A 19,090-nucleotide genomic window follows, 5' to 3' on the forward strand; every position below is an offset into this window, starting at 1 on the left:
CATCAACACCATGTACTGGTGTACTAGGTAACTTGTGTTAATTCTTCTTCCTCTTCTATTACACTTGTTAAAGGGTACTTACAATAATAGCAGTAATCCTAAATATGGCAACTTTATCAAAGGAAATATTGGTATTACTTTTGATATAAGATCCAAGGAAAATTTACCTTGTTTAGGTTGCTGTCTAGTATCCTTACCGGGTCACCCCTACTATACATACACACAACTGGCCAGGAATGTGAGGATTTATAACGGGTTTCGGCAAGAATATTTCTCTTATAGTATATATAGTTGGTGTTGATAAAGGGAACACTATTAGTCCCATAATACTGTTGTCCAAGGGAAAATTATAGGAACTAAATTTGCACCAGCGACTGATGTTAAAATTAAAATGGCGTCTCACTGTGGCCTTCCTCCCACTGACGCCTTGGTTACTTTGTTCAGATGTTAAGATGTGGTTAGAAACCTGAATCTACTTTATTTTGGTACTGATAATTAAGTTGATTCAAGGGAAATGTTTTTTATGATGTTAACAGTCCAAAGACTGATGAATTAAGGATGTTTCCGATTATATGGCTGATGAATTTAATAATGACATGATGCAATGATATCTCGTTTTCTAAGGGAGGAAATTTCCACTGTGACACGTCTTCTATGAGTGATTTTTTTATTTCAAAACAACAGCAATATTATCTGCCAATTGTATTAAATGTTAGTAACTGGTGTCGGTTTTTTCGACAATTCTTTTGCTAAACATGTCTTATATTTATGATATCATAAAATAGGAATGTATCCTTTTTCTTTTATATATGCGCAGTTTGCATAGCGAATTAAGGCTCTTGTTGAGAGATTGTGATGGAGTAGTGTGAAAATTAACTTGTTGACAGTTTGCCTATTGCCAGAGGGGTTGAGGAAGTTTTACTCACAATGGGTTGGATTATCAGTGTGGACTTGAGGACCATGTTATTTAAGTTACAAGAGTTTGCTGCCAAGAAGTTCTCAGCTCATGTTACCAAGATACATCTTACTCTCACCATTGCTTACGTTAGAGGTGTCGTGACAGGATACACAATTTAAAAATAATTTTGTGCATTTACATATGAATTTATATGATTGCTACTCATAGAATAGCATATATGCAAATGCCACAAAAAACATATTTGAGGTATGTTATAAATTGTTACAACAGATCTAAACAACAACAAAAAGTATAACTATTTGATGCCTTTACCTCACTACCTTTTGTTGCCTATTATTCTGAATGCGGAAACTTCTTGGTGTTCGAAGCACCATAGTTGGTGTGAGTCTTGATTAATCTCAATAGATTAAAGTGTACATAACGACTTCCGTTTCAGCAGTAATCTAAACACAGATGACTCTTTCATATCTCAAATTATTTTGTATAACTACTTAAAACAAATAGTAAATAAATATTGGAAATAAAAGAAAGAAATCACTTCTGAGAATTTATTAGAATAGTGGTGCCGAGGACTCAGGAACACGTCGCTGGCCTTCGTCAGGACAATGTCTTTCCAAAAGGTTTACTTCCCGTAGCCTGAAATAATATAACATGAGGTACAATAATGTGACAATTCTATGAACGATTTGTTGAGTTAATTATCAAGAAAACTATAGAAGAAACACGAAGATGCTTACCACCATAGCCAAGTCCACCGAGTCCAACTCCACCAAGTGCACCACCGCCATTCTTGCCGTATCCGCCTTTGCCAAAACCACCAAATCCACCCAGGCCAAGCTGACCGTGTCCGCCTCCTTGACCGAATGCTCCATGGCTTCCTACAAACAATTAGGAGAAGCATTAAATTGTCAGTTGAAACACGTTTCGTATATTTGAACTCAAACTGTGCAAATGTAATCTCAACAGATACATGTATAAGTGTTGGTGACTTACCGTGGCTCTTGCTCAGTATGAATGTGTGACCTCCCTGGCCTCCTGTGGTATGATTAATTATGTATTATTAATATGTTACTTAACTCAAAAGAGTAATTCAACTAAGAATTTGCATATATATTTTTAATTAAATACTTGTGAAATAGAATATGCTTACCGTATCCTCCATTGAATCCTCCACCTTGGCCTCCAAATCCACCAAAACCACCCAAGCCTCCACCATAACCGTTGCCGCTACTGTATCCACCATAACCACCAAGCCCTTTAAGACCCCCAAGCCCACCAAGTCCACCAAGACCACCAAGACCACCAAGGCCACCATGACCACCATAGCCACCAATCAGTCCACCATAGCAAACACCAGCCATCACGGCCAGCACCGCTGTCACTGACAGGAAACGCTGGGGAAAAGAACAAAAGAAAAATAAGATTAACACTGAAACAAAATTATCGTTTAACATCTGCTTGTATCTCTGCTTTAAATCTATTTGACATTAAATGTTTATTTGGTCGTACCATGGTTGTAGGACTGGCGTGAGGGAGGAGGTGGACCGCTCTGATGGTTATGGAAGGTGTCGAGGACCTTATATAGTAGAGGTGAGTCCTGCCGTCAGCAGTAACCTTCAGGATGTCTTCACAGCCACGCCTGCAGGGTGATTCATTATTATAACAACAATGCTATTTCTAATGTGGAATGTTAAAGATTATTTGTTTTCTTTGTTCACAAAAGTGAGTCGTTTTAGTATAAACATGTAGTAGTTGAAATCTGTTCGTAATGATTTCGTAAATGAAGGCTTTTATTTGAAAACAAATTAGGTGGTGCAAATTATGTAAATCATTATGCTATCTCTTCGATGAATTAAATTAATTTTGAATTAAAGCTTTGTCTGATAGTGATATATTTTTTGGTGATTCCCTGTATTCTCACCATTATGAAATACTATTTACCATCTAAAAAATAATGATCAATTAACATACATGGGATATTAGATGGATGAAAAAGAATGTGTGCTGGAACAGTTGAAAGTATGGGAGTTAACAGAAAATGTCTTGTGCAAACATAACTCTCTGTACCAATAAAGATGAGAAAAGAAACGTTCAGAAGCCTGAATGAAGGTACGGAAGTGCCTGCCCTTATTGAGTCAAATGACACGATTGTGTGATAAGAATGTGAAATTGTATAAACATGAGCAGCTGAAAAAAAGAAACTGGGAAGAAAGTGGAATGTTAGGTGCAATATTCAGAGCACTTAATTATAATTGTTACTAAATAATCAATAAAAAGACAAGAGCGAACTAAGATATTATTTATATGCTGAATAAATGGATCATGGTTTCTGGTGAGGAGAATGAGTTAGAAGGAATTTGAGCAAATGAAGAGAGGAATAACGGGAGGAAAATAATACAGAGTGAGGATGCAGAAAGTGGATGTGAGCATTGGAAGGAATATTGTAAGAGACAAGGCTGGATATTAGTAGTTCACAAGACGGCAGTTTATGTATCTGTTAATATTGAAAATATAAATTCACGAAGAACACTGAACACTGGTCTTATGAATCTGTGAGTTGGTGTTTGAGTGACTGCTAGAACATAATAGTAGTTGCTTAGTGCGAGTGTGACGGCATTTGACCACCTATCTTGAATGCACTCTGGCATGGGGTTGAATGAGTTCATAAAATCTCTCCCATGCACTTGTAGGGTAGTGGTACAGTGGTACAGCACTCAGCTTTGTGGTGTGATGGTACATTGGTACAAAACTCAGGTACAGTGGTACAACCTTGTGGTGAGATGGTACATTGGTACAGCAGACACTCGGGCGGAGGTCCTAGTCGCTGCAACGGCATTTGGAGTTTCCAATTATTTAAAATGCAGTCTATGTACTATTCAGGCTTATAATTTGATATATATATACATGTATATATATATATATATATATATATATATATATATATATATATATATATATATATATATATATATATATATATACAAACAAGCCTGAACGGTCTCCAGGCATATATGCAACTGAAAACTCACACCCCAGAAGTGACTCGAACCCATACTGCCAGAAGCAATGCATTTGATGTACAGGATCCCTTAACCACTCGACCAACACGACCAGACAAAAGATGACGGTAGCCGAGGCTACCGGTCTCAGTTGCATATGTGCCTGGAGACCGTTCAGGCTTGTTCGCATTTGTGTTCCTCACGTGTGCCCCAAAGAATGAAGTGATTTGATAAAATACCATGCCCAAGATTACCAACAGAGTGCCGACGGGGGGATGGGAATTAGCCTCGGCTACCATCCTCTTTTGTCCGGTCTCGTGGACAATGTGGAATGTCAAAGTCAAGAAATCGTGGAATGAAGGGAGCGAACCGATAGAGTTTTGATATTTTAAACGAGTGTATGATGGTATTCTGGTGAAGAAGGTGTATTATAATGAATCTGAGTGTAAGTTGAGAGGAATGGCTAGAGATGCGGGGAGTGAGGTAAACAACAAAAGGGATGGAAATGCTCAGGAAAAAGGGTGGGTGGAAGGGGTTTCTAAAGAGGAACTTAATGCATTTGTTTATATTAAAATTTAATATTTTCGAGGAGCACCGAACACTTGGTCTTATGGAGCCATGATTTACTCCTTTGGATGATAGTTTCAGTGTAATAGTTTATCTCTGATATTATATGGCTGATACATATAACAAATATTTAAATATATTTGTTACATATATAAATTTTGTCAACGATACTATTAATTTAAATTTTATCTCCAGGCTGATGATTCCCCATCCCATGAGAGTGGGAACCGTGTGTAGTGATGACCATTAAATGATTTACAAAAGTTTTCATTAATATTAAAGAGTTATGGTTGACTACACAGTTGCGACACAAGAGCTCATTATATTATATAGCACTTAAGAAAATATTAGGATCTTTAAATATAATGTAAAAATTTCTATAAAATAAATAGAACGGCATGGAAATAACGTAACTAGAAACATTATAAGAATGTTTATTTATACAAATTTATTTTCATTCACAGCTAATTCGTCTTCAGAAACAGGTCTTTACAACACAAGACAGTATTTCCTATGAAGATTTTAAACGAAAAAATGGCGAGTACATTTAAAGGGGGAGTTGACATTCAAGTTTGATCATAAAGTTAATTTGTTAAATCTATGTACTAACAGATTATGAACGCGGAGATCAACCCTTGCCAGGGTGGCGTGACTGAGCACAGTTCCTACACTGTGCACCCGACCTGTAATTGAGCACCCAGCTGTAATTGAGCACCCAGCTGTAATTGTGCACTCAGCTGTACTTGTGTACCCAGCTGTAATTGTTCACCCAGCTGTATTTGCGCATCCAACTGAAATTGTGCACCCAGCTGTAATTGAGCACCCAGCTGTAATTGTGCACTCAGCTGTACTTGTGTACCCAGCTGTAATTGTGCACCCAGCTGTAATTAGGAACCCTGCTTGTTAACCGATTGGGAAATTGTATTTTTAAGAAAAACATAGAGCTTAATAACCTAACCGATTATAGTAATTGCTGTTCTCACTCCGCCACAAATAATAATAATAATTATAATAATAATAATAATAATAATAATAATAATAATAATAATAATAATAATAATAATAATAATAGATGCGCGTATTAAGTACTGACAACTGTGACACAGTAGTGAAGTACAGTGTAGTATGTACTGACAACTGTGACACTCTAGTGAAGAATTATTGTGTAGGTTCTGTTAGACAAAGTTGTAGGTGTTTGTTTCCGGTATTCATCGTAAAAATTATCTTTGCATTTGGTATCGTAAACAAATCTAAAATGTTAACTATTTTATATTTATTTTCAATTTGTCAATGTTACATAATTGTCGTCTAATACCAGAGTATATTTAATTTTTGTTTTGTTTTCTATAGGATGTGGGCGGGATTGGAGGGAAGGAGGGGAGGGGGGGGGGGGTAACATGGCTGCGCTAGGGACTATTACCAGTCCAACCCCCCTCACTTTCCATCAGTCTCCCACCTTTCTTCCCCAATTTCCATCCCATCTCTCATATTTCTTCCATTTTTTCCCTTCCTTTTTTTTCCTCTCCCTTCATATCACTCCTCTTTAACTTTCATCCCCTTACATACTGCACCTCTTATCCCCTCTACTTCCTTTTCTCGTTCTCCCTCTCCCACCCTCTCTCTCTCTCTCTCTCTCTCTCTCTCTCTCTCTCTCTCTCTCTCTCTCTCTCTCTCTCTCTCTCTCTCTCTCTCTCTTTCTCTCTCTCTTTCTCTCTCTCTCTCTCTCTCTCTCTCTCTCTCTCTCTCTCTCTCTCTCTCTCTCTCTCTCTCTCTCTCTCTCTCTCTCTCTCTCTCTCTCTCTCTCTCTCTCTCTCTCTCTCTCTCTCTCTCTCTCTCTCTCTCTCTCTCTCTCTCTCTCTCTCTCTCTCTCTCTCCAGACTGGAAGTTCATTAAGCTCGTCAACAGAGATGTTCATAGAGGTTTTCTTATATTATTCCATTGGTCCTGGAAGGTGTGTTGGTAAGTTTCACACAGTGGTCCTGGAAGGTGTGTTGGTAAGTTTCACACAGTGGTCCTGGAAGGTGTGTTGGTAAGTTTCACATAGTGGTCCTGGAAGGTGTGTTGGTAAGTTTCACACAGTGGTCCTGGAAGGTGTGTTGGTAAGTTTCACATAGTGGTCCTGGAAGGTGTGTTGGTAAGTTTCACACAGTGGTCCTGGAAGGTGTGTTGGTAAGTTTCACACAGTGGTCCTGGAAGGTGTGTTGGTAAGTTTCACATAGTGGTCCTGGAAGGTGTGTTGGTAAGTTTCACACAGTGGTCCTGGAAGGTGTGTTGGTAAGTTTCACACATTGGTCCTGGAAGGTGTGTTGGTAAGTTTCACACAGTGGTCCTGGAAGGTGTGTTGGTAAGTTTCACACAGTGGTCCTGGAAGGTGTGTTGATAAGTTTCACACAGTGGTCCTGGAAGGTGTGTTGGTAAGTTTCACACAGTGGTCCTTGAAGGTGTGTTGGTAATTTTCACACAGTGGTCCTGGAAGGTGTGTTGGTAAGTTTCACACAGTGGTCCTTTAAGGTGTGTTGGTAATTTTCACATAGTGGTCCTGGAAGGTGTGTTGGTAAGTTTCACATAGTGGTCCTGGAAAGTGTGTTGGTAAGTTTCACATAGTGGTCCTGGAAGGTGTGTTGGTAAGTTTCACATAGTGATCCTGGAAGGTGTGTCGGTAAGTTTCACACAGTGGTCCTGGAAGGTGTGTTGGTAAGTTTCACATAGTGGTCCTGGAAAGTGTGTTGGTAAGTTTCACATAGTGGTCCTGGAAGGTGTGTTGGTAAGTTTCACATAGTGATCCTGGAATAGGTGTTGGTAAGTTTCACACAGTGATGCTGAAAGAGGTGATAGTTGGGAATAGGTACCGAGCACATGTGCTGTGGATACTGCGTACTCATAAACTATTGCTTAAATCTTTGTATTTGTTTCAGTGGATTATCTCTGAAACAATAAAACAATCTATCAAAATATATTAATATATAAAAATTTATACTATTTATTCATTTTGTATTTTGATGTCATTTATAATGAATTTATGATGTATTTATAATTTAGAGATAATTCTTACCTCGAAAAACTAGTGTTTTTCAAATGAAAGAAAACTGCATGATTATCAACAAAGGAAAAACCCTTGTTTCGTTTCACTCACGTCCTAGTGTTAATAGCGCGAGGTTCCTGTCATTATTAAAAGTCTTCAATACTGGAAAATCTTTGAGTTGGACGATATTGATCCTTTTCTCTCCATAGTTGATACTGAGTGTAGATAATGATCAGACCTTCAATTGCCGACAGAAGTTATAATATAATTTATATTTTCTTTCAGCTTGTGACAAAAAAAAAAATTCTTTCATTTAAAGAATAAAGAAACTAATGTCAATAAAATTAAATGTTCACTTTTGATTCTTTATTCAGTAGTGGTAACGAGGACTGAGGAACATCTCCGTGGCTTCGTTGGGACTAAACGGCTCAAGATGCCTACTTTCCGTATCCTGAAATAATATTTTATAAGTCACAAAATTGTTACATTTTTATCTACGATATCGTGAAGATTGTTATCAATAAACCATCAAGGAAAACATGAAGATACCTACCGCCATATCCAAGTCCACCAAGTCCACCCAGACCAAGTCCACCGAGTCCTCCACCACCGCCAAACTTATTAAATCCGCCTTTGCCAACTCCACCAATTCCACCCAGGCCAAATTGACCTTGTCCACCAAGACCAAATCCTCCATGACTTCCTGCAATAATAATAAAGAATTACAACGACGTGCTAAATACTTTTATTTGTAGGTTTAGGCAAAATACATACACCCTTCAGAGAACATGTATCGTCTGTAAGTGTTGGTGACTTACCGTGGCTCTTGCTCAGCACGAATGTGTGACCTCCCTGGCCTCCTGTGGGGGTGATGGAAACAATATTAATAATATGATTATTAATGTACTTATACTTATAATATTGTTAAAAACATTTCTTGGTACATATTTGCAAAATATATACTAAGCTTACCGTATCCACCATTGAATCCTCCACCTTGGCCTCCATAGCCACCAAAACCACCCAAGCCTCCACCATAACCGCCGCCGCCACCGTAGCCACCATAACCACCAAGCCCTTTAAGACCACCAAGACCACCGTGACCACCATATCCACCAATCAGTCCACCGCAGCAAATACCGGCCATCACGGCCAACATCACCGTCACTGACAAGAAACGCTGGAAAAAAAAGTGTAGATATTATTTGATAAAACATTTCTAAGTTGCATAAATTCTGAAACTCAATTTTCTTTTGAAAAAAACTATTACTATTCCGTTCGTACCATGTTTGTAGGACTGGTTAGGTGGATGAGGTAGACCACTGTGATGCCTGAAGAGGATGCAGAGGGGGTTTATATAGCACAGGTGCGTCCTGCCACCCAATGTAACCTTCAGGATTTGACTTCGGGGCCACACCTACAGGTTGAGTCATTATTGTGAGGAACGAGTATAAGGTGATGAGGAATGTTAAATGGTATTTGCATTCCTTGTGCGCATTGGATAAACGTGAGGGCTATCAAGAAAAAAATATTCAGCTGTATTCATTTGTTTGCTGGGAAAATTACGTATATTTTAATTACAAACTTAAGAAACAAAAATGAGGTGATGAATTTTTTAGTTGATTTAGCTATTATTTTCTTAATTATGATGTTGCGATTTAGCTAATAGCTTTTTTATGTAATGTCCTATGATTCAATCAAAACGTAAATAATATGTGTACATGTTATGCACAGAAATACAAAATGAAAGAAGACTTTATTTGTAAATAACCTTACTCCTTTAATTTTTATCTAATTTCACTAGCCATAAAAGGCGGCACGGGGCTACATAAATGTAGTCTCTCATCCTGATCTCTCTCTACATTGTTATAACACTTTGATATGTCTTCATTATTAAAAATGCATAAAATAAATAGATGTGATGCAATAATCTCTTTACAGAAACATCGTCGTATGATTAAAAATATTAAATTAAAGAATTAATGTTAATAATTCGAGAATATCGTCGAAAGTAAAATTATTAAACAATCAATATATCAACTGGTATGAATGTGAACCTACAAAATGCTAAGCTTAGGAAGCGTAAGTGTTATTGGTTCATCTAACAAATATCGAATAATTCAAGTTACATAATTGAATTTGAATAGGCCTACCCTAAATCTTGGAATGTACTACACCTTCAAATATTATTTACTAATTATATTTACCAAATCTAATTTATATAATCCTATACTTACATAAATATTATCTAATTCACTTTTTTATATATGAAGATTCAATAATATTTATTTTACTAATTGACTTACGCTCAACACTTTTGCATGAATTAGTCCAGTCAATTGAATGATTGCAATCTCTTATGTCCAATACATTGCTTTCTTAAGAGATTGCAATCATTGAACTGACTGGATTAATTCACGCAAAATTGTTGAGTGTAAATACAGCATCCATGGTCTCATCTGTCGTAAGTCACATGGAATGATTGCCAGACATGAAGCAGTCAGTGACCAGCACAAAGGGAACCTCTGTTGTGCAGACTTGACAACAGTCACAAACGCGCAGATGGAGTCACTCTGAAGCCATGGAGGGGTGGTAGGCAGGTCGTGTGGGACTACACATGTGCGTCTATATTGGCCCATACCTATCTACCTCGCAGTACAGCTGAGGGTGGCGGGGCGGGTACCTTCAGGGAGACCCAGAAAACTAATAAGTATAGGGACCTAGAGCGTTGTTACAGGTTCGTGCCAATATGCTACGTGACCCCTGGGGCGACTGGGGTAAATGTACACTTACATTCTTATAGGAGGTAGGTGAGGAACTCATTGGGCAACCTAGAGACTCAAAAGCGGCCAGTTTCCTGTACCAGCGCCTCAGTGTCGCGATTAGAGAGAAAATGCTTGTTGTATCCTGGACACATACCCAGCCTCCGCAGAGCTGGATGAAATCCTCGAACAGGATATATTTGTGTTTTCTGTAATCTGTAGCACAGTGTATTATAATAAGTAAAAATTAAATCATATTGTATAAAAAAATATAAAAGTATTGTAATAAAGTAAAAGTATAAAAGGTGGCAGAAGACAACTCTCTTTATTCTCTTCTCTTAGGCTATGGCTCCCTACAATTGCACCAGAGATTGGACCGAGTACAGGCTCAAGCGTCTGCTTATGCTTCGGGAGACGAGTGCTGCTCCACTCTAAACAGGACCGTTACTCCTGCGAAAGTAACGGTCAGTGTATTCCAAATTATGGAAGTCGTTGCATATTTTTTTCTTTTCCTAGTAATTTTCCCAGGATTTATTCAATATAACTACTCGCCAGCTGTTAGTAAACTCGGCTGTTAATAGGGTTGCAAAGGAACGTCAGCTATGTAAAACTAGGGTTTACCACGGCAGCATCTGTGAACTGTGAGACAGCAGTGCAGAAAGTAGACGTTTCCAGGATGCTGTAGAGTATCTCCATATATGTCAAGGAAATATTTTGGTGGTAGGAGATGCAAGCTTCTGTTTTAATTTTTAACCTTCAAAACCTGTGTTACCTCTGTGGACGCTCAATTATGAGCTTTTTTCATAAATACTCTGTATCTTTCATATGCACTCTGTATCTGTATCATATCATTTTTCTATACACTCTGCGAGCTGAACACGATTACACGAATGAAACATTGTTCATTTTCTCTCCGAGACATATTCAGTTGCCCAACACCTTTTTGATAAAGAATTTGAGTTTTAATTAACTAAACAGTATCTAATAGCTTAGAATTGAAAGGAACTTTTCTCCTAATCCCCAGAATGTTCTGAGCAAAAATAATTCTAAATTATTCGATTAAATAATAATTTATACGTATATAAAACAAAACTAAATTTACCAGTATCTACAGAGCTCTTATATCATAATCATAAATACGCATACGTATAACTGCACGCAAACAGGCATTTGAGCGTCCTCGTCAGTATCCACGTTAGACAATAACGTGTTGACGGATGTATCACGTGTCTATCTCCCGATACACGAGCGGATGACGCTGCATTTCCTCGTAGCAATGAGAGCCACACCCTCAACATGACTGGCTTTGGTGAAGGAATGGCGGGTGGGGAAGGTCAGTGCGCTCACCCAAGGGCGAGGCTACCACGGGGGAATATGGTTTTAACATTACCTCAAGACGTTCCTTTGTTTCTTTGTCATTGTCAGGGTTAAGCAGTGGTTATAACGCTCACACTGACCGTGAGAGGAAAATTAGCGTCAATGAATATATAAAGTCGATGAAAAGGTTAAGATCTATTAATGAACTTGGACAATAATTGCTATTATTGTTATGGAAATAACATGGATGAATACTTGAATAAAGAAATCCTTGAGCGAATACTCAGTGATATATATAGATAAATTCAAAGATCAGTTTCTAGATAAATAGCTGAAATAAAGACATTTACATTTATCCAGCATACACACACACACACATGCACTGAACTACAGGCCAGTGTCCTTGACTTGTATACGATGCAAGGTGATGGAGAAGATCGTGAAACAAAAACCTAGTAACACATCTGGAGAGAAGGGACTTCGTGACAAATCGACAACATGGATTCAGGGAGGGTAAATCTTGTCTGATTGGCTTAATAGAATTCTACGACGCGGTGACAAAAATTAAGCAAGAAAGAGAAGGCTGAACGGATTGCATTTTCGAGGATTGTCGGAAGGCCTTTGACACAGTACCGCATAAGAGGCTGGTACATAAGCTGGAGAGACAGGCAGGTGTAGCTGGTAAGGTGCTCCAGTGGATAAGGGAATACCTAAGCAATAGGAAGCATAGAGTTACGGTGAGGGGGGTGAGACCTCGAATTGGCGTGAAGTCACCAGTGGAGTCCAACAGGGCTCTGTACTCGGTCCTATCTTGTTTCTGATATATGTAAATGATCTCCCGGAGGGTATAGATTCATTTCTCTCAATGTTTGCTGACGAAGCCAAAATTATGAGATGGATTAAGACAGAGGAGGACAGCTTGAGGCTTCAAGAAGACCTAGACAAGCTGAAGGAATGGTCGAACAAATGGTTGTTAGAGTTTAACCCAAGCAAATGTAATGTAATGAAGATAGGCGTAGGGAGAAGGAGGCCAGATACTAGGTATCATCTGGGAGATGAAATTCTTCATGAGTCAGAGTGAGAAAAAGACTTGGGGGTTGACATCACGCCAGACCTGTCCCCTGCAGCCCATATCAAGAAGATAACATCAGCGGTATATGCCTGGCTGGCCAACATAAGAACGACATTCAGAAACTTGTGTAAGGAATCATTCAGAACTTTGTATACCACATGTCAGGCCAATCCTGGAGTATACAGCCCCAGCATGGAGTCCATATCTAGTCAAGGATAAGACCAAACTGGAAAAGGTTCAGAGTGGTTGACAAATGGAATGCATTAGGAAGTGATGTGGTGGAGGCTGACTCCATACACAGATTTAAGTGTAGATATGATAAAGCCCAATAGGCTCAGGAACCTGTACACCTGTTGATTGATGGTTGAGAGGCGGGACCAAAGAGTCAGAGCTCAACCTCCGCAAGCACAATTAGGTGAGTACACACACACACACACACACACACACACACACACACACACACACACACACACACACACACACACACACACACACACACACACACAAACACACACACACACACACACACACACATATATATATATATATATATATATATATATATATATATATATATATATATATATATATATATATATATATATATAATATATATATATATATATATATATATATATATATATATATATATATATATATATATATATGTGTGTGTGTGTGTGTGTGTTTGTGTGTGTGTGTGTTTGTGTGTGTGTGTGTGTGTGTGTGTGTGTGTGTGTGTGTGTGTGTGTGTGTGTGTGTGTGTGTGTGTGTGTGTGTGTGTGTGTACTCACCTAATATATATATATATATATATATATATATATATATATATATATATATATATATATATATATATATATATATATATATATATATATATATATAAATGTTTTGTCTTTAGCGTTGCGTACCAAAGTCTTGTGATAAACGAGAAAATAATGCGTCAATAACGGTACACAACATTTATTAAGATGTTTACTTGAGTTGGAAGGTCGAGGTGATATAATGATGGTAGGTGATACACGCCCAAGGTGTTAGACAAGGCCGCGCTGCTTAGGAGTAATTCCTTCCTTGACCTCTCGAGCTCAGATTTCCTTCCTTCGGGTTTGAATATCAGTTCTCAAGAGTTATATTTAAGCGTCACGAGCCGATAATGATTTATTTACACAAATATGCACAAATCTAATCATCGGATGAAAACTTCAACATATATTTGAAGTATTTCATTTATTTGTTACATAGTTGTAAAGTCGAGAGCATTTAATATTAATAATGATCTCTGACTGTGTTTATGATACCTGTTGGTCGTGTATGAATGCAACATCACAAAGATGATGCTCATTATAATAGTTTGTAATGAGCGAATATTATTGCTGCATCAATTACGTCAATATGAGCTTGAGGTGGATCGGTTAGAACGCTGCATTAAGTACTTCAGTAGCACAAAGAAAGAACCTCAACGTAATATATCAATTGTATAATCAGCAGGAGCCGAGAGGAGAATTCGAACCAATGCTCTTAGTATTCCCAAGCAAACGCCTTTGACAACTACACCACGACATGGTAAAAAGAATTGAAACCTGGAATTCAACTGAATCCTCTTGGGTTCTTGAGGCTTCCACTGAAGCCTAATCAGTGTTTCACACAATGCCTCCATGTACTCTGGATTTGTAGTCTAGGAATTCTGCCTCCAAAGCTTCTCTTCAAAATGCACAAAGAAATGACATTAATGTGATGCATCAATGAGAAAAAAATCGAATTTTCTATGTTAGAAAATGTGTTGGAAATAACTTCCCACATTTTATATTAAATAGAGTGTAACCTTAAATAATAACTCAGCATTCGTCCTCTACTTAAATGTTGTGAGGATTCGCCCTCTGATTAAATCTAAAAATTATAAATTTATTTTGTAATTACTATTAGGTCCTTTGTTATTATAATGAAAACTTTATAACTATATGTTATACTGGGATGGCGCAATTCTAGATTTTGTCAGTTGCTTACACTCAACCACAATGCAAATAAGAATCTGAAATTGTTCTAAATATGTCTCGTTGTTAAGCTTACAGTTGAAGATTAAATCCAATCCTTTAAAGATACATCGAGTTAATAATAATAATTCGATTTACCAATTAATTAAAACTTATTGACCACTCTTCGATAACTGTTTAGTTCTCGCAGTGATCAACAAGGTGGAGAGGAGGGAGGATGGTCCGCCAGTAAAGACACGTCCTGGCCTCCTGGCCGGCACATGTACTATGTTACGTCCGCTCTGACAACACCCAAACGGTGGTTTACAATGCATATTTAATATTCTGACCCACGCTGCTGAGACTAATATTGGTTCTCCAACTCACAAAACGTTAAGTACCTGCCTTTAGTTCGGCCAGCGACGTTATAGGTTAGGGTGTGGTGGAGGTAATAGTACCACAAGCCCATTACACAAGTATGAGAATAGTAAGTCAACATTAATTCTTACATGTGTATAATGGAATTGATAATTATAATTCATGCATTTCCAATCTAATAACTGAACTGCCGGCAGGGGTTAATGACATGAACATTAGAACACCTGTGTTAATGTCTCCGGACTGCTTGGCACTCATCATGGTCGCCAGGCCTACTTCGCCCTCAACATAGTAGCCCGGCCTGCTTGGCCCTCGACATGCTCACTAGATCTGCTTGGCCCTCAACATGGTAGCCCGGCCTGCTTGACCCTCGACATGCTCGCCCGGCCTGCTTGGCCCTCGACAGGCCTGCTTGGCCCTCAACATGCTCGCCCGGCTTGCTTGGCCCTCGACATGCTCGCCCGGCCTGCTTTGACCCTCAACATGGTCGCCCGGCCTGCTTGGCAGTCGACATGTTCGCCCGGCCTACTTGGCCCTCGACATGCTCGCCCGACAGATAACACTGGCTTGGTGTTATATGGGAAGGAGCTTAGCGGACAGGACCTGGGCGGGTCAACTGCCCGAATGCATGGTTGAGAAAAAGTGGGAAATAATTACTTAATTTTTAGTTCAAGTTGCTGCGAGCCGGATACAATCTTGTGGTGGACCGGATGTATCCCGCGGTACGTGGTTTGCAGACCCCTAGTTTAATGCTGTGTGGGTTAACCGCAGAGTCTTCACAGTTGGGACGCGGTGGTAAGAAATTAATATTTAGTTTACCTTAACAATATGCAGTTAAAAAGCGGCTATGAGAACACCCAATAAGAATGCATATGCCACACATAGGGTGATTTTATATGTATCCTGCCTGGTAGACGGTAGACTGTCCGGATGCGGGGATATGTTAATGTGCTGTGTCTTCTTGTCCAGAACCGTACAACTATGCTTAGTTGGTAAAGGTCATTTTAACTAATAGGCAGAGTGGATATTTATAACTCATTTTTGCGTTTAAATTAGTCAACATTTAAATAATGTCTCTAATTAGTGAATTTTTTCAAATTTTTCATCCTGTAGGCACGGCTCAGAAATAATTCATTCAACAGGTTCACTTTTAATTAAGTTGTTCCGTTAGGTTTGCGGTATATTCACAAATTTGAATAGGTTTTTATATTAAACTGAATGAAAACTATCGCATGCATTACAGACAATGCATACATATTATCCTCAAATCTACATGCAATCAATGGAGATAATTGGCTTTAACATCAATTAAATATTATATCTGTCTGTAGATAAGTAGATCTTAGCATGCATAAATAATGTAGTATAAACATGCATCAATGTCTGCTTTCATTCCCAGGTATGTATTTGCAACGTGATTAGACATTATTCTGGTTTAACTTGCACAATAAATCTCAAGTAACAAATTATTTTCAACTGAACATGTGCAAAATATATCGATTACAGTATTTTTCAGCACAGCTTATCGTACAATTATTTGCAAACCGAATTAAAATATGGTAAACGTATGCAGTTGATTACTCCTAATGATGATTAAAAAGATATACAGAAAACCTTCACTATTTTATCTCGAAGCTAAATTTCCTATATATGTTCATAGCATCACAAGATACAAAGTGTGCCGTAAGATACATAGTGCGGATGTCCATTGTTACATGTTATCAGGATGGCCCTTCTGTGTGGCCTTCATGCATAGTGAACACTCAGGATATTTCCCATTTCCCCTCACACGTTACATATCGCTTTTGCTACTGAGTCAACCAAAGGCATGGGGGGCGAGGTCCACGTCCCGAAGGTTACCGTGGCCTGCAGGACGCTCCTGTCCTATATAACGTCCTGAACGCCCTCCTTCGCCATCACAACTGTTCCGGTGCTCACACAACAGCTACTCCCGCAGCCACCATGGTAAGAGATAACACTCACACAATGGCTTCTCTGCAACGTTATAGTATTGAATCATATATCATTTGTGTATACTGCGGTCAGTTCATACGACTTATTAGTAATTTATTTATTAATGAATTCCATTTTTTGTGTAAAACAGTGCTAAAGACAAGTTTACAGACTTTTTAAGTGCTTTTGGGCATTTTATCAGATGAGTGTTGAACATCAACCTAGATTTGGGTAGAAATAATTTGGTTAAGCGATAATTGAATAATTATTTCTTAAATTAATTATTTTTTAAAATAAACTTAAGGTTTATTATTTAGCACCATTAAATACAAAAGTTGTAAATGTAATTTTGTATTAATGTAATTAACGAGGTTTTGTACTCACACCAGAAGGGAAGGCTGAATGTTTTCCATAATTGTTTCCAGCGTTTCCTGACACTGACGGCGGTGCTGGCCATGATGGCTGGTGTTTGCTACGGTGGATTTCTTGGTGGTCTTGGTGGACTTGGTGGACATGGTGGTCTTGGCAAATATGGTGGCGGCTTAGGCGGATATGGCGGTGGTTTGGGCGGATATGGTGGTGGCTTGGGCGGTCTTGGTGGCTACGGTGGTTATGGAGGAGGATACGGCGGAGGATATGGTAAGCATAACGTAATTTGCCAATATTTTCCTGAACATAATAATCTCTCAGTATAGAGTATACTTAAGAGTGTGTGAACAGAGTAGTAATAACTATTTTATCACTCCACAGGAGGCCAGGGAGGACACACATTTGTGCTGAGCAAGAGCCACGGTAAGGAACCAACACTTATTTACTTGTTATACAGCGTTTGAAGAGTCATTTGCCTATACCTATATAAAAGGCGTCTTGCCCAGTGGTTCTCATGCTTCATCTATATTACTTATAGGAAGTTTCGGAGGATTCGGCCATGGGGGTAAATTTGGCCACGGAGGAGCCGGAGGATTTGGCAAAGGTGGATTCGGTAAATTTGGCCACGGAGGAGGACTTGGAGGACTTGGCCTGGGAGGCGGACTCGGCAGTGGCTTTGGAAAATATGGTGGTGCGTGCCTTTTAGTTTTTTATAAATGTTATATTGGAAATGAACTGAACAAGAATGTGTATTAAAACTCGAACATACAGTAACTCCCATATTTCACAATTTCAGGCTTCGGGAAGTAGAGGTGATGGAGCGACCTCGTCCAGGCTACGACCAGCACCATACTATTCAATACTATACAATACACTATACTGTAATAAAGCATTTGAAAAGTGACCATATCGATTCATTGTCATTATTTTTTGTCCCTTTTTGCTTGAGAAACAAAGGATCAGAGAAGCTGAGGAAGAATAGTCCTAAAGGCTTTTGCTAAAAGTAAGGACCAATACAGATTTTGCCTATATCTATAAAATATTTGCATGTATATATATATTTTTAAATATATATAAAAAAGTATTTTTTCTCTAAAGTAAAAAAAAAGATATACAAAGGCCCATAAATTTTGGGTGATAACAAATGAGTTTGAGACGTTGTTTCCCATCATCCAAGATATAATACAAGAAATATAAATTTCACAAGTCCATTATAAACATCAGAGAGAATTCCACAACAAAAAATTTATACAAGAAATATAAATTTCAATCACAAACCTCATTCTTGAGAAGAAGAAGCCATAACAGGTGATAAGAACACAATTGATTGTGAAATTTACGAGGACAATCTAGTTTAATTGGAAAATAAAATATTTAAAAACTAAATCCATTTTAGCTTTACCATTTTTTTTTTTGCCTTTATTAGATAGGTTATTCAGACTACTTTTGATTGGAATACAATCCACTAATCATCTCACAACCAAGTGAGGGACACTGCTGAATGTACAGAGAGAGGTGGACAAAGAAGGTGGTGCTCAGGGTTCGAACCCAGGACTTCTCACTTATGAGCTGAGCGGATGTATTTCCAGATGATTCAAATCATTCATCAACATCTGGGGAAAATAATGATATAATTCAATAATTAGCGTCATAGTAAATTATTCCCGTTAAAGTTATTGATCAGCAAAACGATAACTTACTATTCACTTCTTAACAATTTAAACGATTCAATTAACTCTGAAGAAAAACACTAGTCTAA

At 38.3% G+C, this 19,090-nt stretch overlaps 3 protein-coding genes across 3 annotated transcripts; 1 reads left to right on the forward strand and 2 right to left on the reverse strand.

Moving 5' to 3' along the window:
- Positions 1–1,453: 1,453 nt before the first annotated feature.
- On the reverse strand, positions 1,454–2,467 carry LOC123757000 (uncharacterized). The gene is made up of 5 exons (XM_045740403.1): positions 2,429–2,467; positions 2,070–2,313; positions 1,913–1,954; positions 1,657–1,797; positions 1,454–1,555 (listed from the first exon to the last, which is right to left on the reverse strand). Exons 1-5 carry the CDS (start codon positions 2,429–2,431, stop codon positions 1,542–1,544), a joined length of 444 nt encoding a protein of 147 aa, XP_045596359.1. The 5' UTR covers positions 2,432–2,467; the 3' UTR covers positions 1,454–1,541.
- Positions 2,468–7,858: 5,391 nt separating this feature from the next.
- Positions 7,859–8,826, reverse strand: LOC123757001 (keratin-associated protein 19-2-like). The gene is made up of 5 exons (XM_045740404.2): positions 8,792–8,826; positions 8,480–8,687; positions 8,326–8,367; positions 8,061–8,210; positions 7,859–7,958 (listed from the first exon to the last, which is right to left on the reverse strand). The coding sequence occupies exons 1-5, from the start codon at positions 8,792–8,794 to the stop codon at positions 7,945–7,947; spliced, it is 417 nt and encodes a 138-aa protein (XP_045596360.1). The 5' UTR covers positions 8,795–8,826; the 3' UTR covers positions 7,859–7,944.
- An 8,028-nt stretch (positions 8,827–16,854) lies between these two features.
- On the forward strand, positions 16,855–18,235 carry LOC123756604 (eggshell protein 1). Its single transcript, XM_045739834.2, has 5 exons — positions 16,855–16,974; positions 17,388–17,601; positions 17,713–17,754; positions 17,870–18,022; positions 18,128–18,235. The coding sequence occupies exons 1-5, from the start codon at positions 16,972–16,974 to the stop codon at positions 18,139–18,141; spliced, it is 426 nt and encodes a 141-aa protein (XP_045595790.2). The 5' UTR covers positions 16,855–16,971; the 3' UTR covers positions 18,142–18,235.
- The last annotated feature ends 855 nt before the right edge of the window (positions 18,236–19,090 follow it).

Source organism: Procambarus clarkii, chromosome 26, assembly GCF_040958095.1.
Source record: "Procambarus clarkii isolate CNS0578487 chromosome 26, FALCON_Pclarkii_2.0, whole genome shotgun sequence".
Lineage (NCBI taxonomy): Eukaryota > Metazoa > Arthropoda > Malacostraca > Decapoda > Cambaridae > Procambarus > Procambarus clarkii.